Below are 26929 nucleotides of genomic sequence, written 5' to 3'. Positions count from 1 at the left end.
GGGCCAAACAGGAAGGATATAACCCCACCCACTATGCCAAAGCACAGCCCCCACACCACTGGAGGGATATCTTCAACCACCAACTTACCATCCTGAGACAAAGCTGAGTATAGCCCGCAAAGATCTCCGCCACGGCACAACCCAAGGGGGGGGCGCCAACCCAGACAGGATGACCACATCAGTGAATCAACCCACTCAGGTGACGCACCCCCTCAGGGACGGCATGAGAGAGCCCCAGCAAGCCAGTGACTCAGCCCCTGTAATAGGGTTAGAGGCAGAGAATCCCAGTGGAAAGAGGGGAACCGGCCAGGCAGAGACAGCAAGGGTGGTTCGTTGCTCCAGAGCCTTTCCGTTCACCTTCCCACTCCTGGGCCAGACTACACTCAATCATATGACCCACTGAAGAGATGAGTCTTCAGTAAAGACTTAAAGGTTGAGACCGAGTTTGCGTCTCTGACATGGGTAGGCAGACCGTTCCATAAAAATGGAGCTCTATAGGAGAAAGCCCTGCCTCCAGCTGTTTGCTTAGAAATTCTAGGGACAATTAGGAGGCCTGCGTCTTGTGACCGTAGCGTACGTGTAGGTATGTACGGCAGGACCAAATCAGAGAGATAGGTAGGAGCAAGCCCATGCAATGCTTTGTAGGTTAGCAGTAAAACCTTGAAATCAGCCCTTGCTTTGACAGGAAGCCAGTGTAGGGAGGCTAGCACTGGAGTAATATGATCAAATTTTTTGGTTCTAGTCAGGATTCTAGCAGCCGTATTTAGCACTAACTGAAGTTTATTTAGTGCTTTATCCGGGTAGCCGGAAAGTAGAGCATTGCAGTAGTCTAACCTAGAAGTGACAAAAGCATGGATTAATTTTTCTGCATCATTTTTGGACAGAAAGTTTCTGATTTTTGCAATGTTACGTAGATGGAAAAAGCTGTCCTTGAAATGGTCTTGATATGTTCTTCAAAAGAGAGATCAGGGTCCAGAGTAACGCCGAGGTCCTTCACAGTTTTATTTGAGATGACTGTACAACCATTAAGATTAATTGTCAGATTCAACAGAAGATCTCTTTGTTTCTTGGGACCTAGAACAAGCATCTCTGTTTTATCCGAGTTTAAAAGTAGAAAGTTTGCTGCCATCCACTTCCTTATGTCTGAAACACATGCTTCTAGCGAGGGCAATTTTGGGGCTTCACCATGTTTCATTGAAATGTACAGCTGTGTATCATCCGCATAGCAGTGAAAGTTAACATTATGTTTTCGAATAACATCCCCAAGAGGTAAAATATATAGTGAAAACAACAGCGGTCCTAAAACGGAACCTTGAGGAACACCGAAATTTACAGTTGATTTGTCAGAGGACAAACCATCCACAGAGACAAACTGATATCTTTCCGACAGATAAGATCTAAACCAGGCCAGAACTTGACCGTGTAGACCAATTTGGGTTTCCAATCTCTCCAAAAGAATGTGGTGATCGATGGTATCAAAAGCAGCACTAAGGTCTAGGAGCACGAGGACAGATGCAGAGCCTCGGTCCGATGCCATTAAAATGTCATTTACCACCTTCACAAGTGCCGTCTCAGTGCTATGATGGGGTCTAAAACCAGACTGAAGCATTTCATATACATTGTTTGTCTTCAGGAAGGCAGTGAGTTGCTGAGCAACAGCCTTTTCTAAGATTTTTGAGAGGAATGGAAGATTCGATATAGGCCGATAGTTTTTTATATTTTCTGGGTCAAGGTTTGGCTTTTTCAAGAGAGGCTTTATTACTGCCACTTTTAGTGAGTTTGGTACACATCCGGTGGATAGAGAGCCGTTTATTATGTTCAACATAGGAGGGCCAAGCACAGGAAGCAGCTCTTTCAGTAGTTTAGTTGGAATAGGGTCCAGTAAGCAGCTTGAAGGTTTAGAGGCCATGATTATTTTCATCATTGTGTCAAGAGATATAGTACTAAAACACTTGAGCGTCTCTCTTGATCCTAGGTCCACGCAGAGTTGTGCAGACTCAGGACAACTGAGCTTTGAAGGAATACGCAGATTTAAGGAGGAGTCTGTAATTTGCTTTCTAATAATCATAATTTTTTCCTCAAAGAAGTTCATGAATTTATCACTGCTAAAGTGAAAGTCATCCTCTCTTGGGGAATGCTGCTTTTTAGTTAGCTTTGCGACCGTATCAAAAAGGAATTTTGGATTGTTCTTATTGTCCTCAATTAAGTTAGAAAAATAGGATGATCGAGCAGCAGTAAGGGCTCTTCGGTACTGCACGGTACTGTCTTTCCAAGCTAGACGGAAGACTTCCAGTTTGGTGTGGCGCCATTTCCGTTCCAATTTTCTGGAAGCTTGCTTCAGAGCTCGGGTATTTTCTGTGTACCAGGGAGCTAGTTTCTTATGAGAAATGTTTTTAGTTTTTAGGGGTGCAACTGCATCTAGGGTATTGCGCAAGGTTAAATTGAGTTCCTCAGTTAGGTGGTTAACTGATTTTGTCCTCTGGTGTCATTGGGTAGACAGAGGGAATCTGGAAGGACATCAAGGAATCTTTGTGTTGTCTGTGAATTTATAGCACGACTTTTGATGTTCCTTGGTTGGGGTCTGAGCAGATTATTTGTTGCAATTGCAAACGTAATAAAATGGTGGTCCGATAGTCCTGGATTATGAGGAAAAACATTAAGATCCACAACATTTATTCCATGGGACAAAACTAGGTCCAGCGTATGACTGTGACAGTGAGTGGGTCCAGAGACATGTTGGACAAAACCCACTGAGTCGATGATGGCTCCGAAAGCCTTTTGGAGTGGGTCTGTGGACTTTTCCATGTGAATATTAAAGTCACCAAAGATTAGAATATTATCTGCTATGACTACAAGGTCCGATAGGAATTCAGGGAACTCAGTGAGGAACGCTGTATATGACCCAGGAGGCCTGTAAACAGTAGCTATAAAAAGTGATTGAGTAGGCTGCATAGATTTCATGACTAGAAGCTCAAAAGACCGTCATTTTTTTTTTGTAAATTGAAATTTGCTATCGTAAATGTTAGCAACACCTCCGCCTTTGCGGGATGCACGGGGATATGGTCACTAGTGTAGCCAGGAGGTGAGGCCTCATTTAACACAGTAAATTCATCAGGCTTAAGCCATGTTTCAGTCAGGCCAATCACATCAAGATTATGATCAGTGATTAGTTCATTGACTATAATTGCCTTTGAAGTAAGGGATCTAACATTAAGTAGCCCTATTTTGAGATGTGAGGTATCATGATCTCTTTCAATAATGACAGGAATGGAGGTGGTCTTTATCCTAGTGAGATTGCTAAGGCGAACACCGCCATGTTTAGTTTTGCGCAACCTAGGTCGAGGCACAGACACGGTCTCAATGGTGATAGCTGAGCTGACTACACTGACTATGCTAGTGGCAGACTCCACTATGCTGGCAGGCTGGCTAACAGCCTGCTGCCTGGCCTGCACCCTATTTCATTGTGGAGCTAGAGGAGTTAGAGCCCTGTCTATGTTGGTAGATAAGATGAGAGCACCCCTCCAGCTAGGATGGAGTCCGTCACTCCTCAGCAGGTCAGGCTTGGTCCTGTTTGTGGGTGAGTCCCAAAAAGAGGGCCAATTATCTACAAATTCTAACTTTTCGGAGGGGCAGAAAACAGTTTTCAACCAGCGATTGAGTTGTGAGACTCTGCTGTAGAGCTCATCACTCCCCCTAACTGGGAGGGGGCCAGAGACAATTACTCGATGCCGACACATCTTTCTAGCTGATTTACACGCAGAAGCTATGTTGCGCTTGGTGATCTCTGACTGTTTCATCCTAACATCATTGGTGCCGACGTGGATAACAATATCTCTATACTCTCTACACTCACCAGTTTTAGCTCACACGGGAAACTGTTGAGCTTGGAAAAACCCAGCAGCGTTGCAGTTCTTGACACAAACCGGTGCACCTGGCACCTACTAACATACTCAGTTCAAAGGCACTTGAATATTTTGTCTTGCCCACTCACACTCTGAATGGAGCACATACACAATCCATGTCTCATTTGTCTCAATACTTAAAAAAGCTTCTTTAACCTGTCTCCTCCCCGCCATGTTCCCGAGTGGCGCAGTGGTCTAAGGCCCTGCATCTCAGTGCAAGAGGCATCACTACAGTCCCATTTTTAATTGTATTTATTTTATTTCACCTTTATTTAACCAGGTATGCTAGTTGAGAATAAGTTCTCATTTACAACTGCGACCTGGCCAAGATAAAACAAAGCAGTGTGACACAGACAACAACTCAGAGTTACACATGGAGTGAACAATTAACAAGTCAATAACACAATAAACAAGCCAATGACACAGTAGAAAAAAGAAAGTCTATATACAGTGTGTGCAAAAGGCATGAGGAGGTAGGCAATAAATATTACATAGGAGCGAATAATTACAATTTAGCAGATTGACACTGGAGTGATAAATGAGCAGATGATGATGTGCAAGTAGAGATACTGGTGTGCAAAAGAGCAGAAAAGTAAATAAAAACAGCATGGGGATGAGGTAGGTAGATTGGGTGGGCTATTTACAGATGGACTATGTACAGCTACAGCGATCCGTTAGCTGCTCAGATAGCTGATGTTTAAAGTTGGTGAGGGAAATAAAAGTCTCCAACTTCAGCGATTTCTTTGCAATTCGTTCCAGTCACTGGCAGCAGAGAACTGGAAGGAAAGGCGGCCAAATGAGGTGTTGGCTTTGGGATGATCAGTGAGATACACCTGCTGGAACGCTTGCTACGGGTGAGTGTTGTTATCGTGACCAGTGAATTGAGATAAGGCGGAGCTTTACCTACCATAGACTTATAGATGACCTGGAGCCAGTGGGTTTGGCGACAAATATGTAGCGAGGGCCAGCCGACGAGAACATACAGGTCGCAGTGGTGGGTGGTATAAGGTGATTTGGTAACAAAACAGATGGCACTGTGATAAACTGCATCCAGTTTGCTGAGTAGAGTATTGGAAGCTATTTTGTAGATGACATCGCTGAAGTCGAGGATCGGTAGGATAGTCAGTTTTACTAGGGTGAGTTTGGCAGCATGAGTGAAGGAGGCTTTGTTGCGAAATATAAAGCCGATTCTAGATTTGATTTTGGATTGGAGATGTTTAATATGAGTCTGGAAGGAGAGTTTACAGTCTAACCGACATCTAGATATTTATAGTTGTCCACATATTCTTGGTCGGAACTGTCCAGGGTGGTGATGCTAGTCGGGCGGGCGGGTGCGGCCAGTGAACGGTTGAAAAGCATGCATTTGGTTTTACTAGCGTTTAAGAGCAGTTGGAGGCCACAGAAGGAGTGTTGTATGGCATTGAAGCTCGTTTGGAGGTTAGATAGCACAGTGTCCAAGGAAGGGCCAGAAGTATACAGAATGGTGTCATCTGCGTAGAGGTGGATCAGGGAATCGCCCCCAGCAAGAGCAACATCATTGATATATACAGAGAAAAGAGTCGGCCCGAGAATTGAACCCTGTGGTATCCCCATAGAGACTTCCAAAGGTCCGGAAAGGTCGGGGGAACATGCCCTCCCATTTGACACACTGAACTCTGTCTGCAAAGTAGTTGGTGAACCAGTCATTACAAAAATCAAGGCTATTGAGTCTGAGCGTAGCAGAGTTGAACCCGCACAGCGGAGAAGGTTTGGTGGGTCTGTAACAGTTAGGGTCCAGGGTGTCGCCCTCTTTGAAGAGGGGGATGACTGCGGCAGCTTACCAATCTTTAGGGATCTCGGACAATACGAAAGAGAGGTTGAACAGGCTGGTAATAGGGGTTGCAACAATGGCGGCGGATTTTAGAAAGAGAGGGTCCAGATTGTCTAGCCCAGCTGATTTGTATGGGTTCAGGTTTTGCAGCTCTTTCATAGCATCTGCTCTCTGGATTTGGGTGAAGGAGAAGATGGGGATTCTTGGGCGAGTAGCTGCGGGGGGGGCGGAGCTGTTGGCCGGGGTTTGAGTAGCCAGGAGGAAGGCATGGCCAGCCGTTGAGAAATGCTTAATTAAATGTTCAATTATCACGGATTTATCGGTGGTGACCGTGTTACCTAGCCTCAGTGCAGTGGGCAGCTCGGAGGAGGTGCTCTTCTTCTCCATGGACTTTACAGTGTCCCATAACTTTTTGGAGTTGGAGCTACAGGATGCAAATTTCTGCCTGAAGAAGATGGCCTTTGCTTTCCTGACTGACTGCGTGTATTGGTTCCTGACTTCCCTGAACAGTTGCATATCGCGGGGACTATTCAATGCTATTGCAGTCCGCCACAGGATGTTTTTGTGCTGGTCGAGGGAAGTCAGGTCTGGAGTGAACCAAGGGCTCTATCTGTTCTTAGTTATGCATTTTTTGAACGGGGCATGCTTATCTAAGATGATGAGGAAATTATTTTTAAAGAATGACCAGGCATCCTCAACTGACGGAATGAGGTTAATATCCTTCCAGGATACCCGGGCCATGTTGATTAGAAACGCCTGCTCGCAGAAGCGTTTTAGGGAGCGTTTGACAGTGATGAGGGGTGGTCGTTTGACCGCGGACCCATAGCAGATACAGGCAATGAGGCAGTGATCGCTGAGATCCTGATTGAAAACAGCGAAGGGGTATTTGGAGGGCAAGTTGGTCAGGATAATGTCAATTAGGGTGCCCTTGTTTACAGATTTAGGGTTGTGCCTGGTGGGTTCCTTGATGATTTGTGCGAGATTGAGGGAATCTAGCTTAGATTGTAGGACTGCCGGGGTGTTAAGCATATCCCACTTTAGGTCACCAAACAGAACGAACTCTGAAGCTAGATAGGGGGTGATCAATTCACAAATGGTGTCCAGGGCACAGCTGGGAGCGTAGGGGGTTGATAGCAGGCGGCAACAGTGAGAGACTTATTTCTGGAGTTCAAACTGTTTGGGTTTGAAGACCTCATCAATTGATGCACCGGTACTTCAATCTAAATTACATAACAACAAAACAACAACAACAAAAAATCAGCATCAAAATCCATCAGTTTAAACTAGATACAGCAAAGTCTGAAGTTTACATACACCTTAGCCAAATACCTTTAAGCTCAGTTTTTCAAAATTCCTGACATTTAATCCTAGTAAATATTCCCTGCCTTAGGTCAGTTAGGATCACCACTTTATTTTAAGAATGTGACATGTCAGAATAATAGTAGAGAGAATGATTTATTTCAGCTTGTATTTTTTTCATCACATTCCCAGTGGGTCAGAAGTTTACATACACTCAATTAGTATTTGGTAGCATTGCCTTTCAATTGTTTAATGTGCACCAGTCCTTCCTGCAGCAAAGCACCCCCACAACATGATGCTGCCACCCCCGCGCTTCACGGTTGGGATAGTGTTCTTCGGCTTGCAAGCATCCCCCTTTTCCTCCAAACATAACGATGGTCATTATGGCCAAACAGTTCTATTTATATTTCATCAGACCAGAGGACATTTCTCCAAAAAGTACCATCTTTGTCCCCATGTGCAGTTGCAAACCGTAGTCTGGCTTTTTTATGGTGTTTTTTGAGCAGTGGCTTCTTCCTTGCTGAGCGGCCTTTCAGGTTATGTCGATATAGGACTCGTTTTACTGTGGATATAGATACTTTTGTACCTGTTTCCTCCAGCATCATCACAAGGTCCTTTGCTGTTGTTCTGGGATTGATTTGCACTTTTCGCACCAAAGTACGAATGCGTTTCTTTTTTGAGAGGTATGACGGCTGCATGGTCCCATGGTCTTTATACTTGCGTACAATTGTTTGTACAGATGAACGTGGTACCTTCAGGCGTTTGGAAATTTCTCCCAAGGATGAACCAGACTTGTGGAGGTCTAAAAACAAATGTTCTGAGGTCTTGGTTGATTTCTTTTGATTTTCCCATGATGTCAAGCAAAGAGGCACTGAGTTTGAAGGTAGGCCTTGAAATACATCTACAGGTACACCTCCAATTGACTCAATGATGTCAATTAGCCTATCAGAAGCTTCTAAAGCCATGACATCATTTTCTGGAACTTTCCAAGCTGTTTAAAGGCACAGACAACTTAGTGTATGTAAACATCTGATCCACTGGAATTGTGATGTCATGCACAAAGTAGATGTCCTAACCGACTTGCCAAAACTATAGTTTGTTAACAAGAAATTTGTGGAGTGGTTGAAAAAACGACTTATAATGACTCCAACCTAAGTGTATGTAAACTTCCGACTTCAACTGTATATAGTTCCAGGTAAAACACTTTTTGGTTACAGGTTGAAAAAGTTTTGGTTCCAAGTGGAACCCTTTTTGGTTCCAGATAGAACTGTATATACTTTTTTACATCTACATTTCCAAATCAATTATATATGTCAGCTTAGCACCCCCATCCCCCAATGTCTTAGACTCTAAAGAATTAAACACTTTCCTTCCCCAAAACACGTGTAAATAAAGAACTTAAATTGTGCCTTCCTGTATTATACTAAACATTTGACTATTTTCTACTGAGCCGTTTACTTTGTTTGTATTCTTATATTTTATATTATTTCATGTTTTATTTCTTATTGTTTTTGCTTTGTCCTGAAGGAATGTTGCAAGTAAGCATTTCATTGGACGGTGTTTAACATATGTACCTGGTAAGTATGACTAATAAACCTTAGAGATTGAATCTCTCCCCTCGGGTCCCTCTCAGAAGGTCAAAGGTGAAACTATACATAGGGTCCCTCTCAGAAGGTATTGGCCAAATGACTGAAAACAGGATCACTGTAACGGTTCTCTTCTTCCTCTGAAGAAGAGGTGTAGTAGGGATCGGACCAAGACGTAGCGTAGTTATCATTTATGGTCCTTTTAATAACGAAAACTATACATGAAATAGACTACAAAACAAGAAAACCCGAAACAGTCCCGTGTGGTACTGACACAGGAGACAACCACCCACAAAACCCAACACAGAACAGGCTACCTAAATATGGTTCCCAAACAGAGACAATGACTTACACCTGCCTCTGACTGAGAACCATATCAGGCCAAACATAGAAATAGACAAACCAGACACACAACATAGAATGCCCACCCAGCACACGTCCTGACCAACACTAAAACAAGGAAAACACACAAGAACGATGGTCAGAACGTGACAATCACTGTGTGTTTACAAGTTCCATTTTCTATAGGTTATATTAATCGAGTGGTGTGCAGCTGTTCCACCATGTTAGGGGTCTTGGGAATGTTTCTGTTGCTCCCCCCCCCATTCTCTCTCTGAGGGATCAACTTCCCCTTTCTGAATGTTCTGTATTCCAAAAGTATTTTCCTGTTTTACTGGATGGAGACATTAGAGAGAGAGAGAGAGAGAGAGAGACGGGAAAGTTAGGAGGAGAGATGGTGTGCGGCTTGGGTTGGATTCTAACCCAATCCAACATCAGCATGTAGGCAGCTACTTTAACCCAGTAGACCAGCTCGTCTCAGCCCTGTTCTCTCTCTAATATCAGAGACGCCATAGTGACAGGAAACACAGGAGTTCATCATCGGAGCGGCGCGTCAAAGCAACAGCTTGGTGTGTATATTTTAACAGAAGACCTTGGCCTTGGTTAGGGAGCTCTATTACAGCTGATTCATGCCGAAACACAGTGTGAAGATAGGCTGTGATAAGAAGTGTAGGTCGTCGTAGAAAGATTTTTTTCCAGTTTACACTCTCACACTAAGTTGGAAACGCGACGTACTAGATCCATACTACAGGTTGAATTTGGGTTCAATGCCAAATTGCTGCATAATCAGTTTAGCTTATCAGGTTGTTTTTTAAAATTCATTTTACACTTAGTCTACACAGTTTACACTTAGTCTACACTTAGTCTACACAGTTTACACTTAGTCTACACAGTTTACACTTAGCCTACACAGTTTACACTTAGTCTATTTACACTTAGTCTACACAGTTTACACTTAGTCTAGTCTACACAGTTTACACTTAGTCTACACAGTTTACACTTAGCCTACACAGTTTACACTTAGTCTACACAGTTTACACTTAGTCTACACAGTTTACACTTAGTCTACACAGTTTACACTTAGTCTACACAGTTTACACTTAGTCTACACAGTTTACACTTAGCCTACACAGTTTACACTTAGTCTACACAGTTTACACTTAGTCTACACAGTTTACACTTAGTCTACACAGTTTACACTTAGTTTTACACTTAGTCTACACAGTTTACAAGTCTACACAGTTTACACTTAGTTACACTTAGTCTACACAGTTTACACTTAGTCTACACAGTTTACACTTAGTCTACACAGTTTACACTTAGTCTACACAGTTTTTACACTTAGTCTACACAGTTTACACTTAGTCTACACAGTTTACACTTAGTCTACACAGTTTACACTTAGTCTACACAGTTTACACTTAGTCTACACAGTTTACACTTAGTCTACACACTTAGTCTACACAGTTTACACTTAGTCTACACAGTTTACACTTAGTCTACACAGTTTACACTTACTTACACTTAGTCTACACAGTTTACACTTAGTCTACACAGTTTACACTTAGTCTACACAGTTTACACTTAGTCTACACAGTTTACACTTAGTCTACACAGTTTACACTTAGTCTACACAGTTTACACTTAGTCTACACAGTTTACACTTAGTCTACACCGCTTACACTTAGTCTACACAGTTTACACTTAGTCTACACAGTTTACACTTAGTCTACACAGTTTACACTTAGTCTACACAGTTTACACTTATACACTTAGTCTACACAGTTTACACTTAGCCTACACAGTTTACACTTAGTCTACACAGTTTACACTAGTCTACACAGTTTACACTTAGTCTACACATCTTAGTCTACACAGTTTACACTTAGCCTAAACAACATCTTAGTGAGGTAAACACGTGATATATTATATCCATCTTACAGGTTGAAATTTAGTTCGATGTCAAGTCGGTGTGTTTTAATTTGAAGCTTTCATTTTGTTTCTCTGTATACAGACTAAATACATGGAAATGTTTATGCAGCTAACCCTGCTATGCCGAACAACTCCCCCTGAAGGTGTGAACTGCTGTCTTTAAGGGCACTAGAACTCACTGAAACCCGGTTGTTTCCACGGAAACGTCTATTTAAAGAGACGGTTTAGAACCATAGCGAATAGGGTGCCATTTGGGACGAAGCTCTGAACTGTCTCTTTAAATGGACGTTTCCGTAGAAACCACCAGAGGAACTTTTTCTGAAGTTCCAATGGAAGGAGACTTGCATGGAAACGTGCCACGGTACAAGACAGACCAGAACACATGCTGACTACGTAAACCACTAGAGATTCCACACAGATGAGTGTGCATCTGTTTCTCAAGCTCTGTAACACAGATGTGCATTCTGAGAATAGTTAACTAATCTAAAGGCTTTGAAAACGTCCTCCTTTTTTAGAATTTAACGAGCTGTGAAAGGAAGTCTGTGTCCTTGCAAGTTTCAGTGTTTTGTTTGCTACGTTTTCTGTCACCAACAACCTTTGTCAAAGGAAGCATTGGGCTGATCTCTGTCGGTCCACTGCAGCTCTTACTTCACATGCTTTGAGGTCTACAGTACAGTTCACAAGTGTTCAGAACAAGTGTTCCTCTCTCGCCGCCGTGGGTCTGTGTTTTGTGGTGAGAGGACGCTGTAGGACACGTGTAGCTTACATCTATGTTCTCTGTGTGACATTTCGTTCACATTTCTTTCACACAACCCCTGTAACTAGCCTTTCTGTAACTAGCCTTTCTGTAACTAGCCTTTCTGTAGCTAGTCTTTCTGTAGCTAGTCTTTCTGTAGCTAGTCTTTCTGTAGCTAGCCTTTCTGTAGCAAGCCTTTCTGAAGCTAGCCTTTCTGTAGCTAGCCTTTCTGTAGCTAGCCTGTCTGTTGCTAGCCTTTCTGTAACTAGCCTTTCTGTAACTAGCCTTTCTGTAACTAGCCTTTCTGCAACTAGCCTTTCTGCAACTACCCTTTCTGCAGCTAGCCTTTCTGTAGCTAGCCTTTCTGTAGCTAGCCCTTCATGTGTACACACACTAGAGGTTCGACTGATTATGATTTGTCAACGCCGATACCGATTATTGGAGGACAAAGAAAAGCCGATACCGATTAATCGGACGATTTTTATGTATATATTTGTAATAATGACAATTACAACAATACTGAATGAACATTTTTTTAACTTAATATAATACATACATAAAATCAATTTAGTCTCAAATAAATAATGAAACATGTTCAATTTGGTTTAAATAATGCAAAAACAAAGTGTTGGAGAAGAAAGTAAAAGTGCAATATGTGCTATGTAAATAAGCTATATAATAAATAAATAAGCTAATGTTTCAGTTCCTTGCTCAGAACATGAGAACATATGAAAGCTGGTGGTTCCTTTTAACTTGAGTCTTCAATATTCCCAGGTAAGAAGTTTTAGGTTGTAGTTATTATAGGACTATTTCTCTCTATACCCTTTGTATTTCATAGATCATTGACTATTGGATGTTCTAATAGGCACTTTAGTAGTGCTAGCCTAATCTCGGGAGTTGATAGGCTTGAAGTCCTACTAAACAGCTCAATGCTTGAAGCACAGTGTTTGCTGGCAAACGCAGGAAAGTGCTGTTTGAATGAATGCTTACGAGCCTGCTGCTGCCTACCACCGCTCAAATCAAATGTATTTATATAGCCCTTCTTACATCAGCTGATATCTCAAAGTGCTGTACAGAAACCCAGCCTAAAATCCCAAACAGCAAGCAATGCAGGTGTAGAAGCACGGTGGCTAGGGAAAAACTCCCTAGAAAGGCCAAAACCTAGGAAGAAACCTAGAGAGGAACCAGGCTCTGAGGGGTGGCCAGTCCTCTACTGGTTGTGCCGGATGGAGATTATAAAAGAACAGACCTATATAGAAACAGGTCATCTAGGTTATATGTGTGGATATAGAACCAGGTCATCTAGGTTATATGTGTGGATATAGAACCAGGTCATCTAGGTTATATGTGTGGATATAGAACCAGGTCATCTAGGTTATATGTGTGGATATAGAACAAGGTCATCTAGGTTATATGTGTGGATATAGAACCAGGTCATCTAGGTTATATGTGTATGTATATAGACCTATATAGAACCAGGCAAAGAGTGGCTACTTTGAAGAATCTCAAACATAAAATATATTTAGATTTGTTTAACACTTTTTTGGTTACTACATGATTCCATATGTGTTATTTGATAGTTGTGATGTCTTCAGTATTATTCAACAATGTAGAAAATAGTTTAAAAAACAACAACAAAATACCTTGAATGAGTAGGTGTGTCCTAATCTTTTGACAGGTACAGTACATACTCTCACATTAGTTTGGTTTTATTACATTGTATGGTTTCACTGCGATTGTTCAGCGTCCCTTATTGTAATCTATACGAGCCTGGTTTATGAGATGGCAAGAATATTGTATGTCTTTAGGTTGATCGTTATGCACTGTGAACCAATGCTTTGAAGTGGTTACGTTTTGTCTGTGGGGCAATGTGTCTGGCTGTGTTTTGTCTGTGAGGCAATGTGTCTGGCTGTGTTTTGTCTGTGGGGCAATGTGTCTGGCTGTGTTTTGTCTGTGGGGCAATGTGTCTGGCTGTGTTTTGTCTGTGGGGCAATGTGTCTGGCTGTGTTTTGTCTGTGGGGCAATGTGTCTGGCTGTGTTTTGTCTGTGGAGCAATGTGTCTGGCTGTGTTTTCTCTGTGGGGCAATGTGTCTGGCTGTGTTTTATCTGTGGGGCAATGTGTCTGGCTGTGTTTTGTCTGTGGGGCAATGTGTCTGGCTGTGTTTTATCTGTGGGGCAATGTGTCTGGCTGTGTTTTGTCTGTGGGGCAATGTGTCTGGCTGTTTTGTCTGTGGGGCAAATGTGTCTGGCGGTGTTTTGTCTGGGGGCAATGTGTCTGGCTGTGTTTTGTCTGTGGAGCAATGTGTTTTATCTGTGGAGCAATGTGTCTGGCGGTGTTTTGTCTGTGGGGCAATGTGTCTGGCTGTGTTTTGTCTGTGGGGCAATGTGTCTGGCGGTTTTGTTTTGTCTGTGGAGCAATGTGTCTGGCGGTGTTTTGTCTGTGGGGCAATGCTGGCTGTTTTGTCTGTGGGGCAATGTGTCTGGCTGTGTTTTGTCTGTGGGGCAATGTGTCTGGTGTCTGGCTGTTTTTGTCTTTGTTGCAATGTGTCTGGCTGTGTTTTGTCTGTGGTGCAATGTGTCTGGCTGTGTTTTGTCTGTGGAGCAATGTGTCTGGCGGTGTTTTGTTTGTGGAGCAATGTGTCTGGCTGATTTGACACCATTAGGATTCTTTATTATACATATTATTCATGAGTCAGGGTAAGGTAAGGGTTATTATATTATAGCTGGCCTCTCTGGTTCTCCTGACCTCAGACCCCGAGTGAGTTGGAGCCGTGTCCCAGCCCCAGAGCTCTGTGCCAGGCTTCATTCCAGGCAGAGACTGCACATCTCTGGTTCTCCTGACCTCAGACCCCGAGTGAGTTGGAGCCGTGTCCCAGCCCCAGAGCTCTGTGCCAGGCTTCATTCCAGACAGAGACTGCACATCTCTGGTTCTCCTGACCTCAGACCCCGAGTGAGTTGGAGCCGTGTCCCAGCCCCAGAGCTCTGTGCCAGGCTTCATTCCAGACAGAGACTGCACATCTCTGGTTCTCCTGACCTCAGACCCCGAGTGAGTTGGAGCCGTGTCCCAGCCCCAGAGCTCTGTGCCAGGCTTCATTCCAGACCGAGAAAGGGCCTCTCTTCAGCTTACCCTCAGCCAAGGGAATCTATCCATCTTACCCCCCCATCTCCTCTCCATTCCTCTGCTCCAGCCTTGCTCTCTCTGGTCTCTGGTGGGCTGTTATAACTCTGGTAGAGAACATTGCTTGAATAAAAAAAAATTTGGAGGGGGGTCGGCTTGCTCCATGGTGGATCTCATTGCTTGACTCGACATGTTCCTACGACTACTAAATTAATGGATTACATGATAGCTGACCTGCCACATGTGTATATTTCACTGCATAGGGTTGACCAGGTCATTTAAATGTGTGGGCTAGAATGAGTCACTCGTAAGATATCGGGAAACCATTCTGTATAGTTTTGGATGATGTTGTAGCCTGGTTTCAGTGAGTGGTTCCTGGTTTCAGTGAGTGGTGTTGTAGCCTGGTTTCAGTGAGTGGTGTTGTAGCCTGGTTTCACTGAGTGGTGTTGTAGCCTGGTTTCAGTGAGTGGTGTTGTAGCCTGGTTTCACTGAGTGGTGTTGTAGCCTGGTTTCAGTGAGTGGTGTTGTAGCCTGGTTTCAGTGAGTGGTGTTGTTGTAGCCTGGTTTCAGTGAGTGGTGTTGTAGCCTGGTTTCAGTGAGTGGTGTTGTAGCCTGGTTTCACTGAGTGGTGTTGTAGCCTGGTTTCAGTGAGTGGTGTTGTAGCCTGGTTTCAGTGAGTGGTGTTGTAGCCTGGTTTCACTGAGTGGTGTTGTAGCCTGGTTTCAGTGAGTGGTGTTGTAGCCTGGTTTCAGTGAGTGGTGTTGTAGCCTGGTTTCACTGAGTGGTGTTGTAGCCTGGTTTCAGTGAGTGGTGTTGTAGCCTGGTTTCAGTGAGTGGTGTTGTAGCCTGGTTTCACTGAGTGGTGTTGTAGCCTGGTTTCACTGAGTGGTGTTGTAGCCTGGTTTCACTGAGTGGTGTTGTAGCCTGGTTTCACTGAGTGGTGTTGTAGCCTGGTTTCACTGAGTGGTGTTGTAGCCTGGTTTCAGTGAGTGGTGTTGTCCTGGGGTGTTGTAGCCTGAATGTGTTGTAGCCTGGTTTCACTGAGTGGTGTTGTAGCCTGGTTTCAAGCCTGGTTTCAGTGATCAAATGGTGTTGTAATTCACTGAGTGATTTAGTTTGTAGCCTGGTTTCACATGGTTAGCAGATGTTAATGGTTTCAGTGAGTGGTGTTGTAGCCTGGTTTCAAGTGGTGTTGTGCCTAGTTCCTGATGGTGTTGTAACCTGGTTTCAGTAATGGTTTCACAAGTGGTTCCTGGTTTCTAGTGGTGTTGTACACCTGGTTTCAGTGAGTGGTGTTAAAGAATATTGTACGGTTTCACTGAGTGGTGTTGTAGCCTGGTTTCATGAGTGATGGCCTGGTTTCACTGAGTGGTGTTGTAGCCTAGGCACTGATGGTGTTGTAGCCTGGTTTCAGATGGTGTTGTAGCCTGGTTTCAGTGAGTGGTGTTGTAGCATATGAGATGAGTATGGTTTCACAAAGTGGTGTTGTAGTGGTTTCAAGTGGTGTTGTAGCCTGGTTTCACATGGTATTACATGGTTTCAGGATGGTGTTGATGATATAGAGTACAGGTTTCATAGTGTGTTGTAGCCTGGTTTCATGAGTGGTGTTGAATGGTTTCATGTAGGGTAAGTAGCATTATATAAGTGGTGTTGTAGCCTTGTTTCAAGTGGCTAGTGATATGGTTTGTATGGTTTCATTTCCTGCATTCAAGTGGTGTTGTAGCCCATTATTAAAGTGGCTTCAGGAGTGGTGTTGTAGCCTGGTTTCAGTGAGTGGTGTTGTAGCCTGGTTTCAGTGAGCCTGCTTTCAAGTGGTGTTGTAGTGGTGGCCTGGTTTAATGTTGTAGTCTGATGGCCTGGTTTCACTGAGTGATAGAAGCCTGGGTTTTTGTTGTCTGGTTTCGTGTCCCAGCTTTGATTGCACCTGGGTTCACTGAGTGGTGTTGTAGCCTGGTTTCAGTGAGTGGTGTTGTAGCCTGGTTTCAGTGAGTGGTGAACAGTGGTGTTGTAGCCTGGTTTCACTGAGTGGTGTTGTAGGCTGTTTCTTGATGATGTTGTATGGCCTGGGTTCACTGTAACATCGGGTGGTTGTAGCCTGGTTTCAGTGGTGGTGTTGTAGCCTGGTTTCAGGAGTGGTTTGTAGCCTGGTTTCAGTGAGTGGTGTTGTAGCCTGGTTTCTACCCTCTGGAGAGCCTTACGTGTTGAGCCTGGTTTCAGTGAGTGGTGTTGTAGCCTGGTTTCAGTGAGTGGTGTTGTAGCCTGGTTTCAGTGAGTGGTGTTGTAGCCTGGTTTCAGTGAGTGGTGTGTAGCCTGGTTTCAGTGAGTGGTGTTGTAGTGGTTTCAGTGAGTGACAAGCCAAATTTCTTCAGCCTGGTTTCTGAGTGGTGTTGTAGCCTGGTTTCAGTGAGTGCGCCTGGTTTCACGAGTGGTGTTGTGTTTCAGTGAGTGGTGTTGTAGCCTGGTTTCAGTGAGTTTTGTCTGGTTTCAAGTGTGTTGTGCCTGGTTTCAGGAACTTAAAAGTGGTGTTGTAGCCTGGTTTCAGTAAGTCCACTGGTGTTGTACCTGGTTTCCAGTGGATGTGGATGGTGGGGTGGATTCACTGAGTGGTGTTTCCTGGTTTCAGTGAGTGGTGTTGTAATCATCTGTTTAGTTTTCACTGTGGTGACCTGGTTTCACTGAGTGGTGTTGTAGCCTGGTTTCAGTGAGTGGTGTTGTAGCCTGGTTTCAGTGAGTGGTGTTGTAGGGTGGATTCACTGAGTGATGCCCTAACCTGGTTCCCTGTAGGTTTCACTGAGTGGTGTTGTAGCCTGGTTTCACTGAGTGATGTTGTAGCCTGGTTTCCAGTGAGTGGTGTTGTAGCCTGGTTTCAAACTGAGTGGTGTTGTAGCCTGGTTTCACTGAGTGGTGTTGTAGCCTGGTTTCAGTGAGTGGTGTTGTAGCCTGGTTTCAGTGGTGTTGTAGCCTGGTTTCAGTGAGTGGTGTTGTAACCTGGTTTCAGTGAGTGGTGTTGGGGCCTGGTTTCACTGAGTGGTGTTGTAGTGGTGAGTGTTGTGAGGATCAGCGGTGTTGAGGAGAGTGGTGTTGTAGCCTGGTTTCCGTGGTTTCACCACACTGAGTGGTGTTGTAGCCTGGTTTCAGTGAGTGGTGTTGTAGCCTGGTTTCACTGAGGGTGTTGTAGCCTGGTTTCACTGAGTGGTGTTGTAGCCCAGGGTGTTGTAGCCTGGTTTCAGCTTGAGTGGTGTTGTACCTGGTTTCAGCTGGTGTTGTAGGGTTTCACTGATGGTGTTGTATGCCTGAGTGTGGTCCTGGTTTCATGAACAGTTGTATTTTCACATGAGTGGTATTCCTGGTTTCCAGATGGTGTTGTAGCAGTGTGCAGTGTGGTGTTGAGCCTGGTTTCAGTGAGTGGTGTTGTAGCCTGGTTTCAGTGGTGGTGTTGTAGCCTGCAAATCAGGAGTGGTGTTGTAGCCTGGTTTCAGTGAGGGTGTTGTAGCCTGGTTTCAGTGAGTGGTGTTGTAGCCTGGTTTCAGTGAGTGGTGTTGTAGCACTTCATGATGACGGAAGTGAGTGGTGTTGTAGCCTGGTTTCACTGTAGTGTTGTAGCTTTAGCCTGGGTTCACTGAGTGGTGTTGTACAGGTTTCACAGTGATGTTGTGGCCCTGGATTGAAGCACTGTGGGAACAGCAGACTGGTTGTAGGGGTTTCAGTGATTGGTGTTGTTGGTTTCACTGAGTGGTGTTGTAGCCTGGTTTCACTGAGTGGTGTTGTAGGCTGGTTTCAGTGAGTGATGTGTAGGGTGTCCTGGGTTCACTGAGTGCCTGGTTTCAGTGAGTGGCGTTGTAGCCTGGTTTCAGGAGTGGTGTTGTGGGCCTGGTTCAGGTGTTGTAGCCTGGTTTCAGTGAGTGGTTGTAGCCTGGTTTCAGTGAGTGGTGTTGTAGCCTGGTTTCAGTGATGTTTTAGCCTGGTTTCAGTGAGTGGTGTTGTAGCCTGGTTTCAGTGAGTGGTGTTGTAGCCTGGTTTCAGAGTGCATGTTTCCTGTTGCAGGAGTGTCAGCCTGGTTTCACTGAGTATGTTGTCCTCAAGTGCGGGTTTCAAAAAGTGGTATTTAGCCTGGTTTCAGTGAGTGGTGTTGTAGCCTGGTTTCACTGAGTGATGTTGTAGCCTGGTTTCACTGAGTGATGTTGTAGCCTGGTTTCACTGAGTGATGTTGTAGCCTGGTTTCAGTGAGTGGTGTTGTAGCCTGGTTTCAGTGAGTGATGTTGTAGCCTGGTTTCAGTGAGTGATGTTGTAGCCTGGTTTCACTGAGTGGTGTTGTAGCCTGGTTTCAGTGAGTGGTGTTGTAACCTGGTTTCAGTGAGTGGTGTTGTAGCCTGGTTTCAGTGAGTGGTGTTGTAGCCTGGTTTCACTGAGTGGTGTTGTAACCTGGTTTCAGTGAGTGGTGTTGTAGCCTGGTTTCAGTGAGTGGTGTTGTAGCCTGGTTTCAGTGAGTGATGTTGTAGCCTGGTTTCAGTGAGTGGTGTTGTAGCCTGGTTTCACTGAGTGGTGTTGTAGCCTGGTTTCAGTGAGTGGTGTTGTAGCCTGGTTTCAGTGAGTGGTGTTGTAGCCTGGTTTCAGTGAGTGGTGTTGTAGCCTGGTTTCAGTGAGTGGTGTTGTAGCCTGGTTTCACTGAGTGGTGTTGTAGCCTGGTTTCACTGAGTGGTGTTGTAGCCTGGTTTCAGTGAGTGGTGTTGTAGCCTGGTTTCACTGAGTGGTGTTGTAGCCTGGTTTCAGTGAGTGATGTTGTAGCCTGGTTTCAGTGAGTGGTGTTGTAGCCTGGTTTCAGTGGTGTTGTAGCCTGGTTTCAGTGAGTGTAGCCTGGTTTCACTGAGTGGTGTTGTAGCCTGGTTTCAGTGAGTGGTGTTGTAGCCTGGTTTCACTGAGTGGTGTTGTAGCCTGGTTTCACTGAGTGGTGTTGTAGCCTGGTTTCAGTGAGTGGTGTTGTAGCCTGGTTTCAGTGAGTGGTGTTGTAGCCTGGTTTCACTGAGTGGTGTTGTAGCCTGGTTTCAGTGAGTGGTGTTGTAGCCTGGTTTCACTGAGTGGTGTTGTAGCCTGGTTTCAGTGAGTGGTGTTGTAACCTGGTTTCAGTGAGTGGTGTTGTAGCCTGGTTTCACTGAGTGGTGTTGTAGCCTGGTTTCAGTGAGTGGTGTTGTAGCCTGGTTTCAGTGAGTGGTGTTGTAGCCTGGTTTCACTGAGTGGTGTTGTAGCCTGGTTTCAGTGAGTGGTGTTGTAGCCTGGGTTCAGTGAGTGGTGTTGTAGGCTGGTTTCAGTGAGTGATGTTGTAGCCTGGTTTCAGTGAGTGGTGTTGTAGCCTGGTTTCACTGAGTGGTGTTGTAGCCTGGTTTCACTGAGTGGTGTTGTAGCCTGGTTTCACTGAGTGGTGTTGTAGCCTGGGTTCACTGAGTGGTGTTGTAGGCTGGTTTCACTGAGTGGTGTTGTAGCCTGGTTTCACTGAGTGGTGTTGTAGGCTGGTTTCAGTGAGTGATGTTGTAGGGTGGATGTTAACCTGTTTATGTACATCTTCTCTACAGAGGAGTCCTCCACCACTCTGAAAGTGGCGTCCTATATTCTGATCACCGTGGGTTCTCTCTCCATGGTTATGGGCTTCCTGGGCTGTATAGGAGCCATCTACGAGATACGCTGCCTGCTGGGCCTGGTGAGTAAACACACATCCACCCTGCTAGAACACTCAACCTCATGCTCCCCCCCCACCTACCCCACCTACCCTCCCCCCACCTACTCCCTGCTGTCAAAGGAGCTTATTCCTGCACCACAACGCTGTGAAGGTTGAGCAGGATGTAGAGTCGGTTTTGATGTTATGTCACGATGCTCTCAGCTGCTGCAGTATTCTCTCTGATTTGTAGCTAAGATATTCCACGTTCAGCTGGTGTTGAAAAGGATCGGCAAGGTTCTTCCTCTGCGTTAGAACTAGACGACAGACTCATGCTGCTGTTTGGTCCAATGGGGTTGGATTCTTTGTATAACACCATCTTCCTGTTTGACTCTGTATGCCGTCAACAGCAGCCGTGTGGATTATTTACATTTACATTTAAGTCATTTGGCAGACGCTCTTATCCAGAGCGACTTATTAATGTGAGGGGTTAAAATAGAGAGGGGTGAGGAGGTTAGAGAGAGACTGGTGAGGGGGTTACATAGAGAGGGGGTGAGGAGGTTAAACTAGAGTGGGAGAAGGTTAGAGAGAGACGGGTGAGGGGCTTACATAGAGAGGGGTGAGGAGGTTAAACTAGAGAGGGGTGAGGAGGTTAGAGAGAGAGGGGGTGAGGGGGTTACATAGAGAGGGGTGAGGAGGTTAAACTAGAGAGGGGTGAGGAGGTTAGAGAGAGACGGGTGAGGGGCTTACATAGAGAGGGGTGAAGAGGGGTTAAACTAGAGAGGGGTGAGGAGGTTAGAGAGAGAGGGGTGAGGAGGTTAAAATAGAGAGGGGTGAGGAGGTTAAACTAGAGAGAGGGGTGAGGAGGGGTGAAATAGAGAGGGGTGAGGAGGTTAAAATAGAGAGGGGTGAGGAGGTTAGAGAGAGAAGGGTGAGGAGGTTACATAGAGAGGGGTGAGGAGGTTAGAGAGAGAGGGGTAAGGAGGTTAAAATAGAGAGGGGTGAGGAGGTTAGAGAGAGAGGGGGAGGAGGTTACATAGAGAGGGGTGAGGAGGTTACATAGAGAGGGGTGAGGAGGTTAGAGAGAGAGGGGGTGAGGAGGTTTCATAGAGAGGGGTGAGGAGGTTAGAGAGAGAGGGGTGAGGAGGTTAGAGAGAGAGAGGGGTGAGGAGGTTACATAGAGAGGGGTGAGGAGGTTAGAGAGAGAGGGGTATAAACACAGAATACTCTACCAAAACCTAAACACAGAATCCTCTACCAAAACCTAAACACAGAATCCTCTAAAACCTAAACACAGAATACTCTACCAAATCCTAAACACAGAATACTCTACCAAATCCTAAACACAGAATACTCTACCAAATCCTAAACACAGAATTAGTTGAATCAGAGATGTTCAATGTTCTTTAGTCTGATATCCTCTGGAGAACATGACGTTGGCTGTGTTCATGCTAACTAAACAACCTCGTTGTTTCAAACTGTTATGATGAACCTCTAAAATGCACTTTCCCATTGTTCTGTCTGTCCGTCCCCAGTACTTCACCTGCCTCCTGCTCATCCTCATCGCCCAGGTTACGGCTGGCGTGCTCATCTACTTCCAGAGAGACAGAGTGAGTTCTACCCCCTTCTCCCCCCCCCCTCTATTTCATCTACATTCCTTCCAGAGAGACAGAGTGAGTTCTACCCCCTTCTCCCCCCCCCCTCTATTTCATCTACATTCCTTCCAGAGAGACAGTGAGTTCTACCTCCTTCTCCCCCCCTCTATTTCATCTACATTCCTTCCAGTGAGACAGTGAGTTCTACCTCCTTCTCTCTCCCCCCCTCTGTTTCATCTACATTCCTTCCAGAGAGACAGAGTGAGTTCTACCTCCTTCTCTCTCCCCCTGTATTTCATCTACATTCCTTCCAGAGAGACAGTGAGTTCTACCCCTTCTCCCCCCTCTACTTCATCTACATTCCTTCCAGAGAGACAGAGAGTTCTACCTCCTTCTCCCCCTCTATTTCATCTACATTCCTTCCAGAGAGACAGTGAGTTCTACCTCCTTCTCCCCCCTCTATTTCATCTACATTCCTTCCAGAGAGACAGAGTGAGTTCTACCCCCTTCTCCCCCCTCTATTTCATCTACATTCCTTCCAGAGAGACAGAGTGAGTTCTACCCCCTTCTCTCCCCCTCTCTACTTCATCTACATTCCTTCCAGAGAGACAGAGAGTTCTACCTCCTTCTCCCCCCTCTATTTCATCTACATTCCTTCCAGAGAGACAGAGTGAGTTCTACCTCCTTCTCTCTCCCCCTCTATTTCATCTACATTCCTTCCAGAGAGACAGTGAGTTCTACCCCCTTCTCCCCCCCCTCTACTTCATCTACATTCCTTCCAGAGAGACAGAGTGAGTTCTACCCCTTCTCCCCCTCTACTTCATCTACATTCCTTCCAGAGAGACAGAGTGAGTTCTACCCCCTTCTCTCCCCCCTCTATTTCATCTACATTCCTTCCAGAGAGACAGAGTGAGTTCTACCTCCTTCCCCCCTCTACTTCATCTACATTCCTTCCAGAGAGACAGAGTGAGTTCTACCTCCTTTCCCCCTCTACTTCATCTACATTCCTTCCAGAGAGACAGAGTGAGTTCTACCTCCTTCCCCCCCCCTCTATTTCATCTACATTCCTTCCAGAGAGACAGAGAGTTCTACCTCCTTCTCCCCCCCTCTATTTCATCTACATTCCTTCCAGAGAGACAGAGTGAGTTCTACCTCCTTCTCCCCCCTCTATTTCATCTACATTCCTTCCAGAGAGACAGTGAGTTCTACCCCCCTTCTCTCTCCCCCCGCCTCTACTTCATCTACATTCCTTCCAGAGAGACAGTGAGTTCTACCCCTTCCCCCCTCTACTTCATCTACATTCCTTCCAGAGAGACGGATGAGTGTCCTCTCTTCTCCCTCCTTCTCCTCCCTCCTCCCTCCTCCCTCCTCCTCCTTTTCTCCCATTTCCAGTTCTTTCTTATCCAATCTCTCCCCCCTCTCCTTTTTGTCCCACACTCTCCTCTGCCTGCCCCCACCCTCCCCACCCTCCCCACTCTCCCCCTACTCTCCCTCCCACTCCTCCTCCCCCCTTTCTTGGCCTCTCACCACAGCTGGGACATACCCACCCTTCCCTTCCTCAGCTGTCTGACTGAGACCTGCTGGGAATCCCCATGCCCTGTGATGGTACCATGGAAAAGTAGCCAGCCAACCAGCCAGCCAGCCAGCCAGACATCTAGCCAGTCAGCCAGCCAGCCAGTCAGTCAGCCAGCCAGCCAGCCAGCCAGCCATACAGCCAGCCAGTCAGTCAGTCAGTCAGTCAGCCAGCCAGCCATACATCCAGCCAGCCAGCCAGCCAGCCAGTCAGCCAGCCAGACATCCAGCCAGCCAGCCAGCCATACATCCAGCCAGCCAGCCAGCCATACATCCAGCCAGCCAGCCAGTCAGTCAGTCAGTCAGCCAGTCAGCCATACATCCAGTCAGCCAGTCAGTCAGCCAGTCAGTCAGCCATACATCCAGCCAGCCAGTCAGTCAGCCAGCTATACATCCAGTCAGTCAGTCAGCCAGTCAGTCAGCCAGTCAGCCAGCCATACATCTAGCCAGCCAGCCAGTCAGCCAGCCAGCCAGCCATACATCCAGCCAGCCAGTCAGTCAGTCAGCCAGTCAGCCAGTCAGCCATACATCCAGTCAGCCAGTCAGTCAGCCAGCCATACATCCAGTCAGCCAGCCATACATCCAGTCAGCCAGCCAGTCAGCCAGCCAGCCAGTCAGCCAGTCAGTCAGCCAGTCAGTCAGCCAGTCAGCCAGCCATACATCCAGCCAGTCAGCCAGCCAGCCAGTCATTCAGCCAGTCAGCCATACAGCCAGTCAGCCATACATCCAGTCAGCCAGTCAGTCAGCCAGCCAGTCGGCCAGTCAGCCAGTCAGCCAGCCAGTCAGCCAGCCAGTCAGCCAGCCAGTCAGTCAGCCAGTCAGTCAGCCAGCCAGCCAGTCAGCCAGTCAGCCAGCCAGTCAGCCAGCCAGTCAGCCAGCCAGTCAGCCAGTCAGCCAGTCAGTCAGCCAGCCAGTCAGCCAGTCAGTCAGTCAGTCAGCCAGCCAGCCAGCCAGCCAGTCAGTCAGCCATACAGCCAGTCAGCCATACATCCAGTCAGCCAGTCAGTCAGCCAGCCAGTCAGCCAGTCAGCCATACAGTCAGTCAGCCAGTCAGCCAGCCAGCCAGTCAGCCAGTCAGTCAGCCAGTCAGCCAGTCAGCCAGCCAGTCAGTCAGTCAGCCAGTCAGCCAGTCAGCCAGCCAGTCAGCCAGTCAGCCATACAGTCAGTCAGCCAGTCAGCCAGCCAGCCAGTCAGCCAGTCAGTCAGCCAGCCAGTCAGTCAGCCAGCCAGTCGGCCAGTCAGCCAGTCAGCCAGCCAGTCAGCCAGCCAGTCAGCCAGCCAGTCAGTCAGCCAGTCAGTCAGTCAGCCAGCCAGTCAGCCAGCCAGCCAGTCAGCCAGTCAGTCAGCCAGTCAGCCAGCCAGTCAGCCAGCCAGTCAGTCAGCCAGTCAGCCAGTCAGCCAGCCAGTCAGTCAGTCAGTCAGTCAGCCAGCCAGTCAGTCAGAAGTGTTTTCCAGTAGAGCTGTTCAGCTATACAGCCGATTACAGACTTATTTTCAACCAGCTACTTTTTTCACAATAGGCAGAAATTGCTCTGCCCCTTTCCTGATTCCTAAAATTCAAATGATTGGCTTAATTTCAGTTTATGTGACAAAACAAACAATGAATATAGTGTATAGCATCTTCTAGAGATCTATTGATAGGACAGGTCGCCTGTCAGTCACAAAGTGAATGATGACAGGGAAACACTGCTGGTTTAACAGTCTGCTGTCTGTCCCGCCTCCCGGTACCTGTCTGTGAATGGTCAGACTGGATTAGCAAATGCTATCCCTCTGTTGGACCAGAAGGAGGAGATTATGAAACCATAGAAAATATAAGGAAATCTGGAATTGATATTTGTAGCCAACCGAAGGATGTAGAATGCAGAGCCGCTGTAGTTGAAATCAAATGTCTTTACACGGAGGGAGAGAGTATGATGCTTCTTCATCTCTGTGTGTGAATTTGCACACAGATGCATCATGGGAAAAGGGGCACATGCCCCGTCAAATTGTCCCTTTATAAAAATGTGTGTGTGTGTGTGTGTTTGATCCTGGTCCGGACTTACTCTCTGTGTTTGGGGTTTACCACAGGGCAGGGTAGGGTGGCACCCTTTCACAGTGACAGAACAGGGTGAGGCTACCTCCTCTCCCCCACTGTCATAGTTTATCACCTCCCCTTTTCCCCTCCCCCTCTTCTCCTCCTCTCCCCTCTTCTCTCCTCCTCTCCCCTTCTCCTCTCCACTCTTCTCTTCTCCTCTCCCCTCTTCTCTTCTCCTCTCCCCTCTTCTCTTCTCCTCTCCCTCTTCTCCTCTCCCCCTCTTCTCTTCTCTCTCTTCTCTTCTCCTCTCCTCTCCCCTCTTCTCTTCTCCTCTCCCCTTTTCCTCCTCTCCACTCTTCTCTCCTCCTCTCCCCTCTTCTCCTCTCCTCTCCCCTCTTCTCTTCTCTCTCCCTCTTCTCTCCCCTCTTCTCTTCTCCTCTCCCCCTTTTCCTCCTCTCCACTCTTCTCTCCTCCTCTCCCCACTTCTCTTCTCCTCTCCCCTCTTCTCTTCTCTTCTCCTCTCCCTCTTCTCTTCTCCTCTCCCTTTTCCTCCTCTCCACTCTTCTCTCCTCCTCCTCCCCTCTTCTCTTCTCTTCTCCGCTCTCCTCTTCTCCTCTCCCCCTTCTCTTCTCCTCTCCCCTTCCTCCTCTCCGCTCTTCTCTCCTCCTCTCCCCTCTTCTCCTCTCCCCCTCTTCTCTTCCCTCTCCCCTCTTCTCCTCCCCCTCTTCTCTCTTCTCCTCTCCCCTCTTCTCTTCTCCTCTCCCCTTTTCCTCCTCTCCACTCTTCTCTCCTCCTCTCCCCTCTTCTCCTCTCCTCTCCCCTCTTCTCTTCTCTTCTCCTCTCCCCTCTTCTCTTCTCCTCTCCCCTTTTCCTCCTCTCCACTCTTCTCTCCTCCTCTCCCCTCTTCTCTTCTCCTCTCCCCTCTTCTCTTCTCTTCTCTTCTCCTCTCCCCTCTTCTCTTCTCCTCTCCCCTTTTCCTCCTCTCCACTCTTCTCTCCTCCTCTCCCCTCTTCTCTTCTCCTCTCCCCTCTTCTCTTCTCTTCTCCGCTCTTCTCCTCTCCCCTCTTCTCTTCTCCTCTCCCCTTTTCCTCCTCTCCACTCTTCTCTCCTCCTCTCCCCTCTTCTCCTCTCCCCTCTTCTCTCTCTTCTCCGCTCTTCCCCTCTCCCTCTTCTCCTCTCCCCCCTTCTCCTCTCCCTCTTCTCTTCTCCTCTCCCCTCTTCTCTTCTCTTCTCCGCTCTTCTCTTCTCCTCTCCCCTCTTCTCCTCTCCCCTCTTCTCCTCTCCCCCTCTTCTCTTCTCCTCTCCCTCTTCTCTTCTCCTCTCCCCTCTCTCCTCTCCCCTCTTCTCCTCTCCCCCTCTTCTCTTCCCTCTCCCCCTCT

The 26929-nt window shown here is 46.6% G+C and overlaps 1 protein-coding gene across 1 annotated transcript in view; it reads left to right on the top strand.

The window, feature by feature from the left end:
* Nucleotides 1–26929, top strand: part of LOC135508916 (CD82 antigen-like) — a 67418-nt gene that overhangs the window by 24681 nt on the left and 15808 nt on the right. The window contains exons 4-5 of the mRNA XM_064929133.1: nucleotides 20290–20414; nucleotides 21905–21979. Coding sequence (XP_064785205.1) covers nucleotides 20290–20414; nucleotides 21905–21979 — 200 coding nt within the window. The remainder of the gene's footprint in view (nucleotides 1–20289; nucleotides 20415–21904; nucleotides 21980–26929) is intronic.

The sequence above is a fragment of the Oncorhynchus masou genome, chromosome 22 (genome assembly GCF_036934945.1).
Source record: "Oncorhynchus masou masou isolate Uvic2021 chromosome 22, UVic_Omas_1.1, whole genome shotgun sequence".
Lineage (NCBI taxonomy): Eukaryota > Metazoa > Chordata > Actinopteri > Salmoniformes > Salmonidae > Oncorhynchus > Oncorhynchus masou.
The sequence above is the reverse complement of the archived record's forward strand: the minus strand, read 5'-3'. Positions and strand labels throughout refer to the sequence as shown.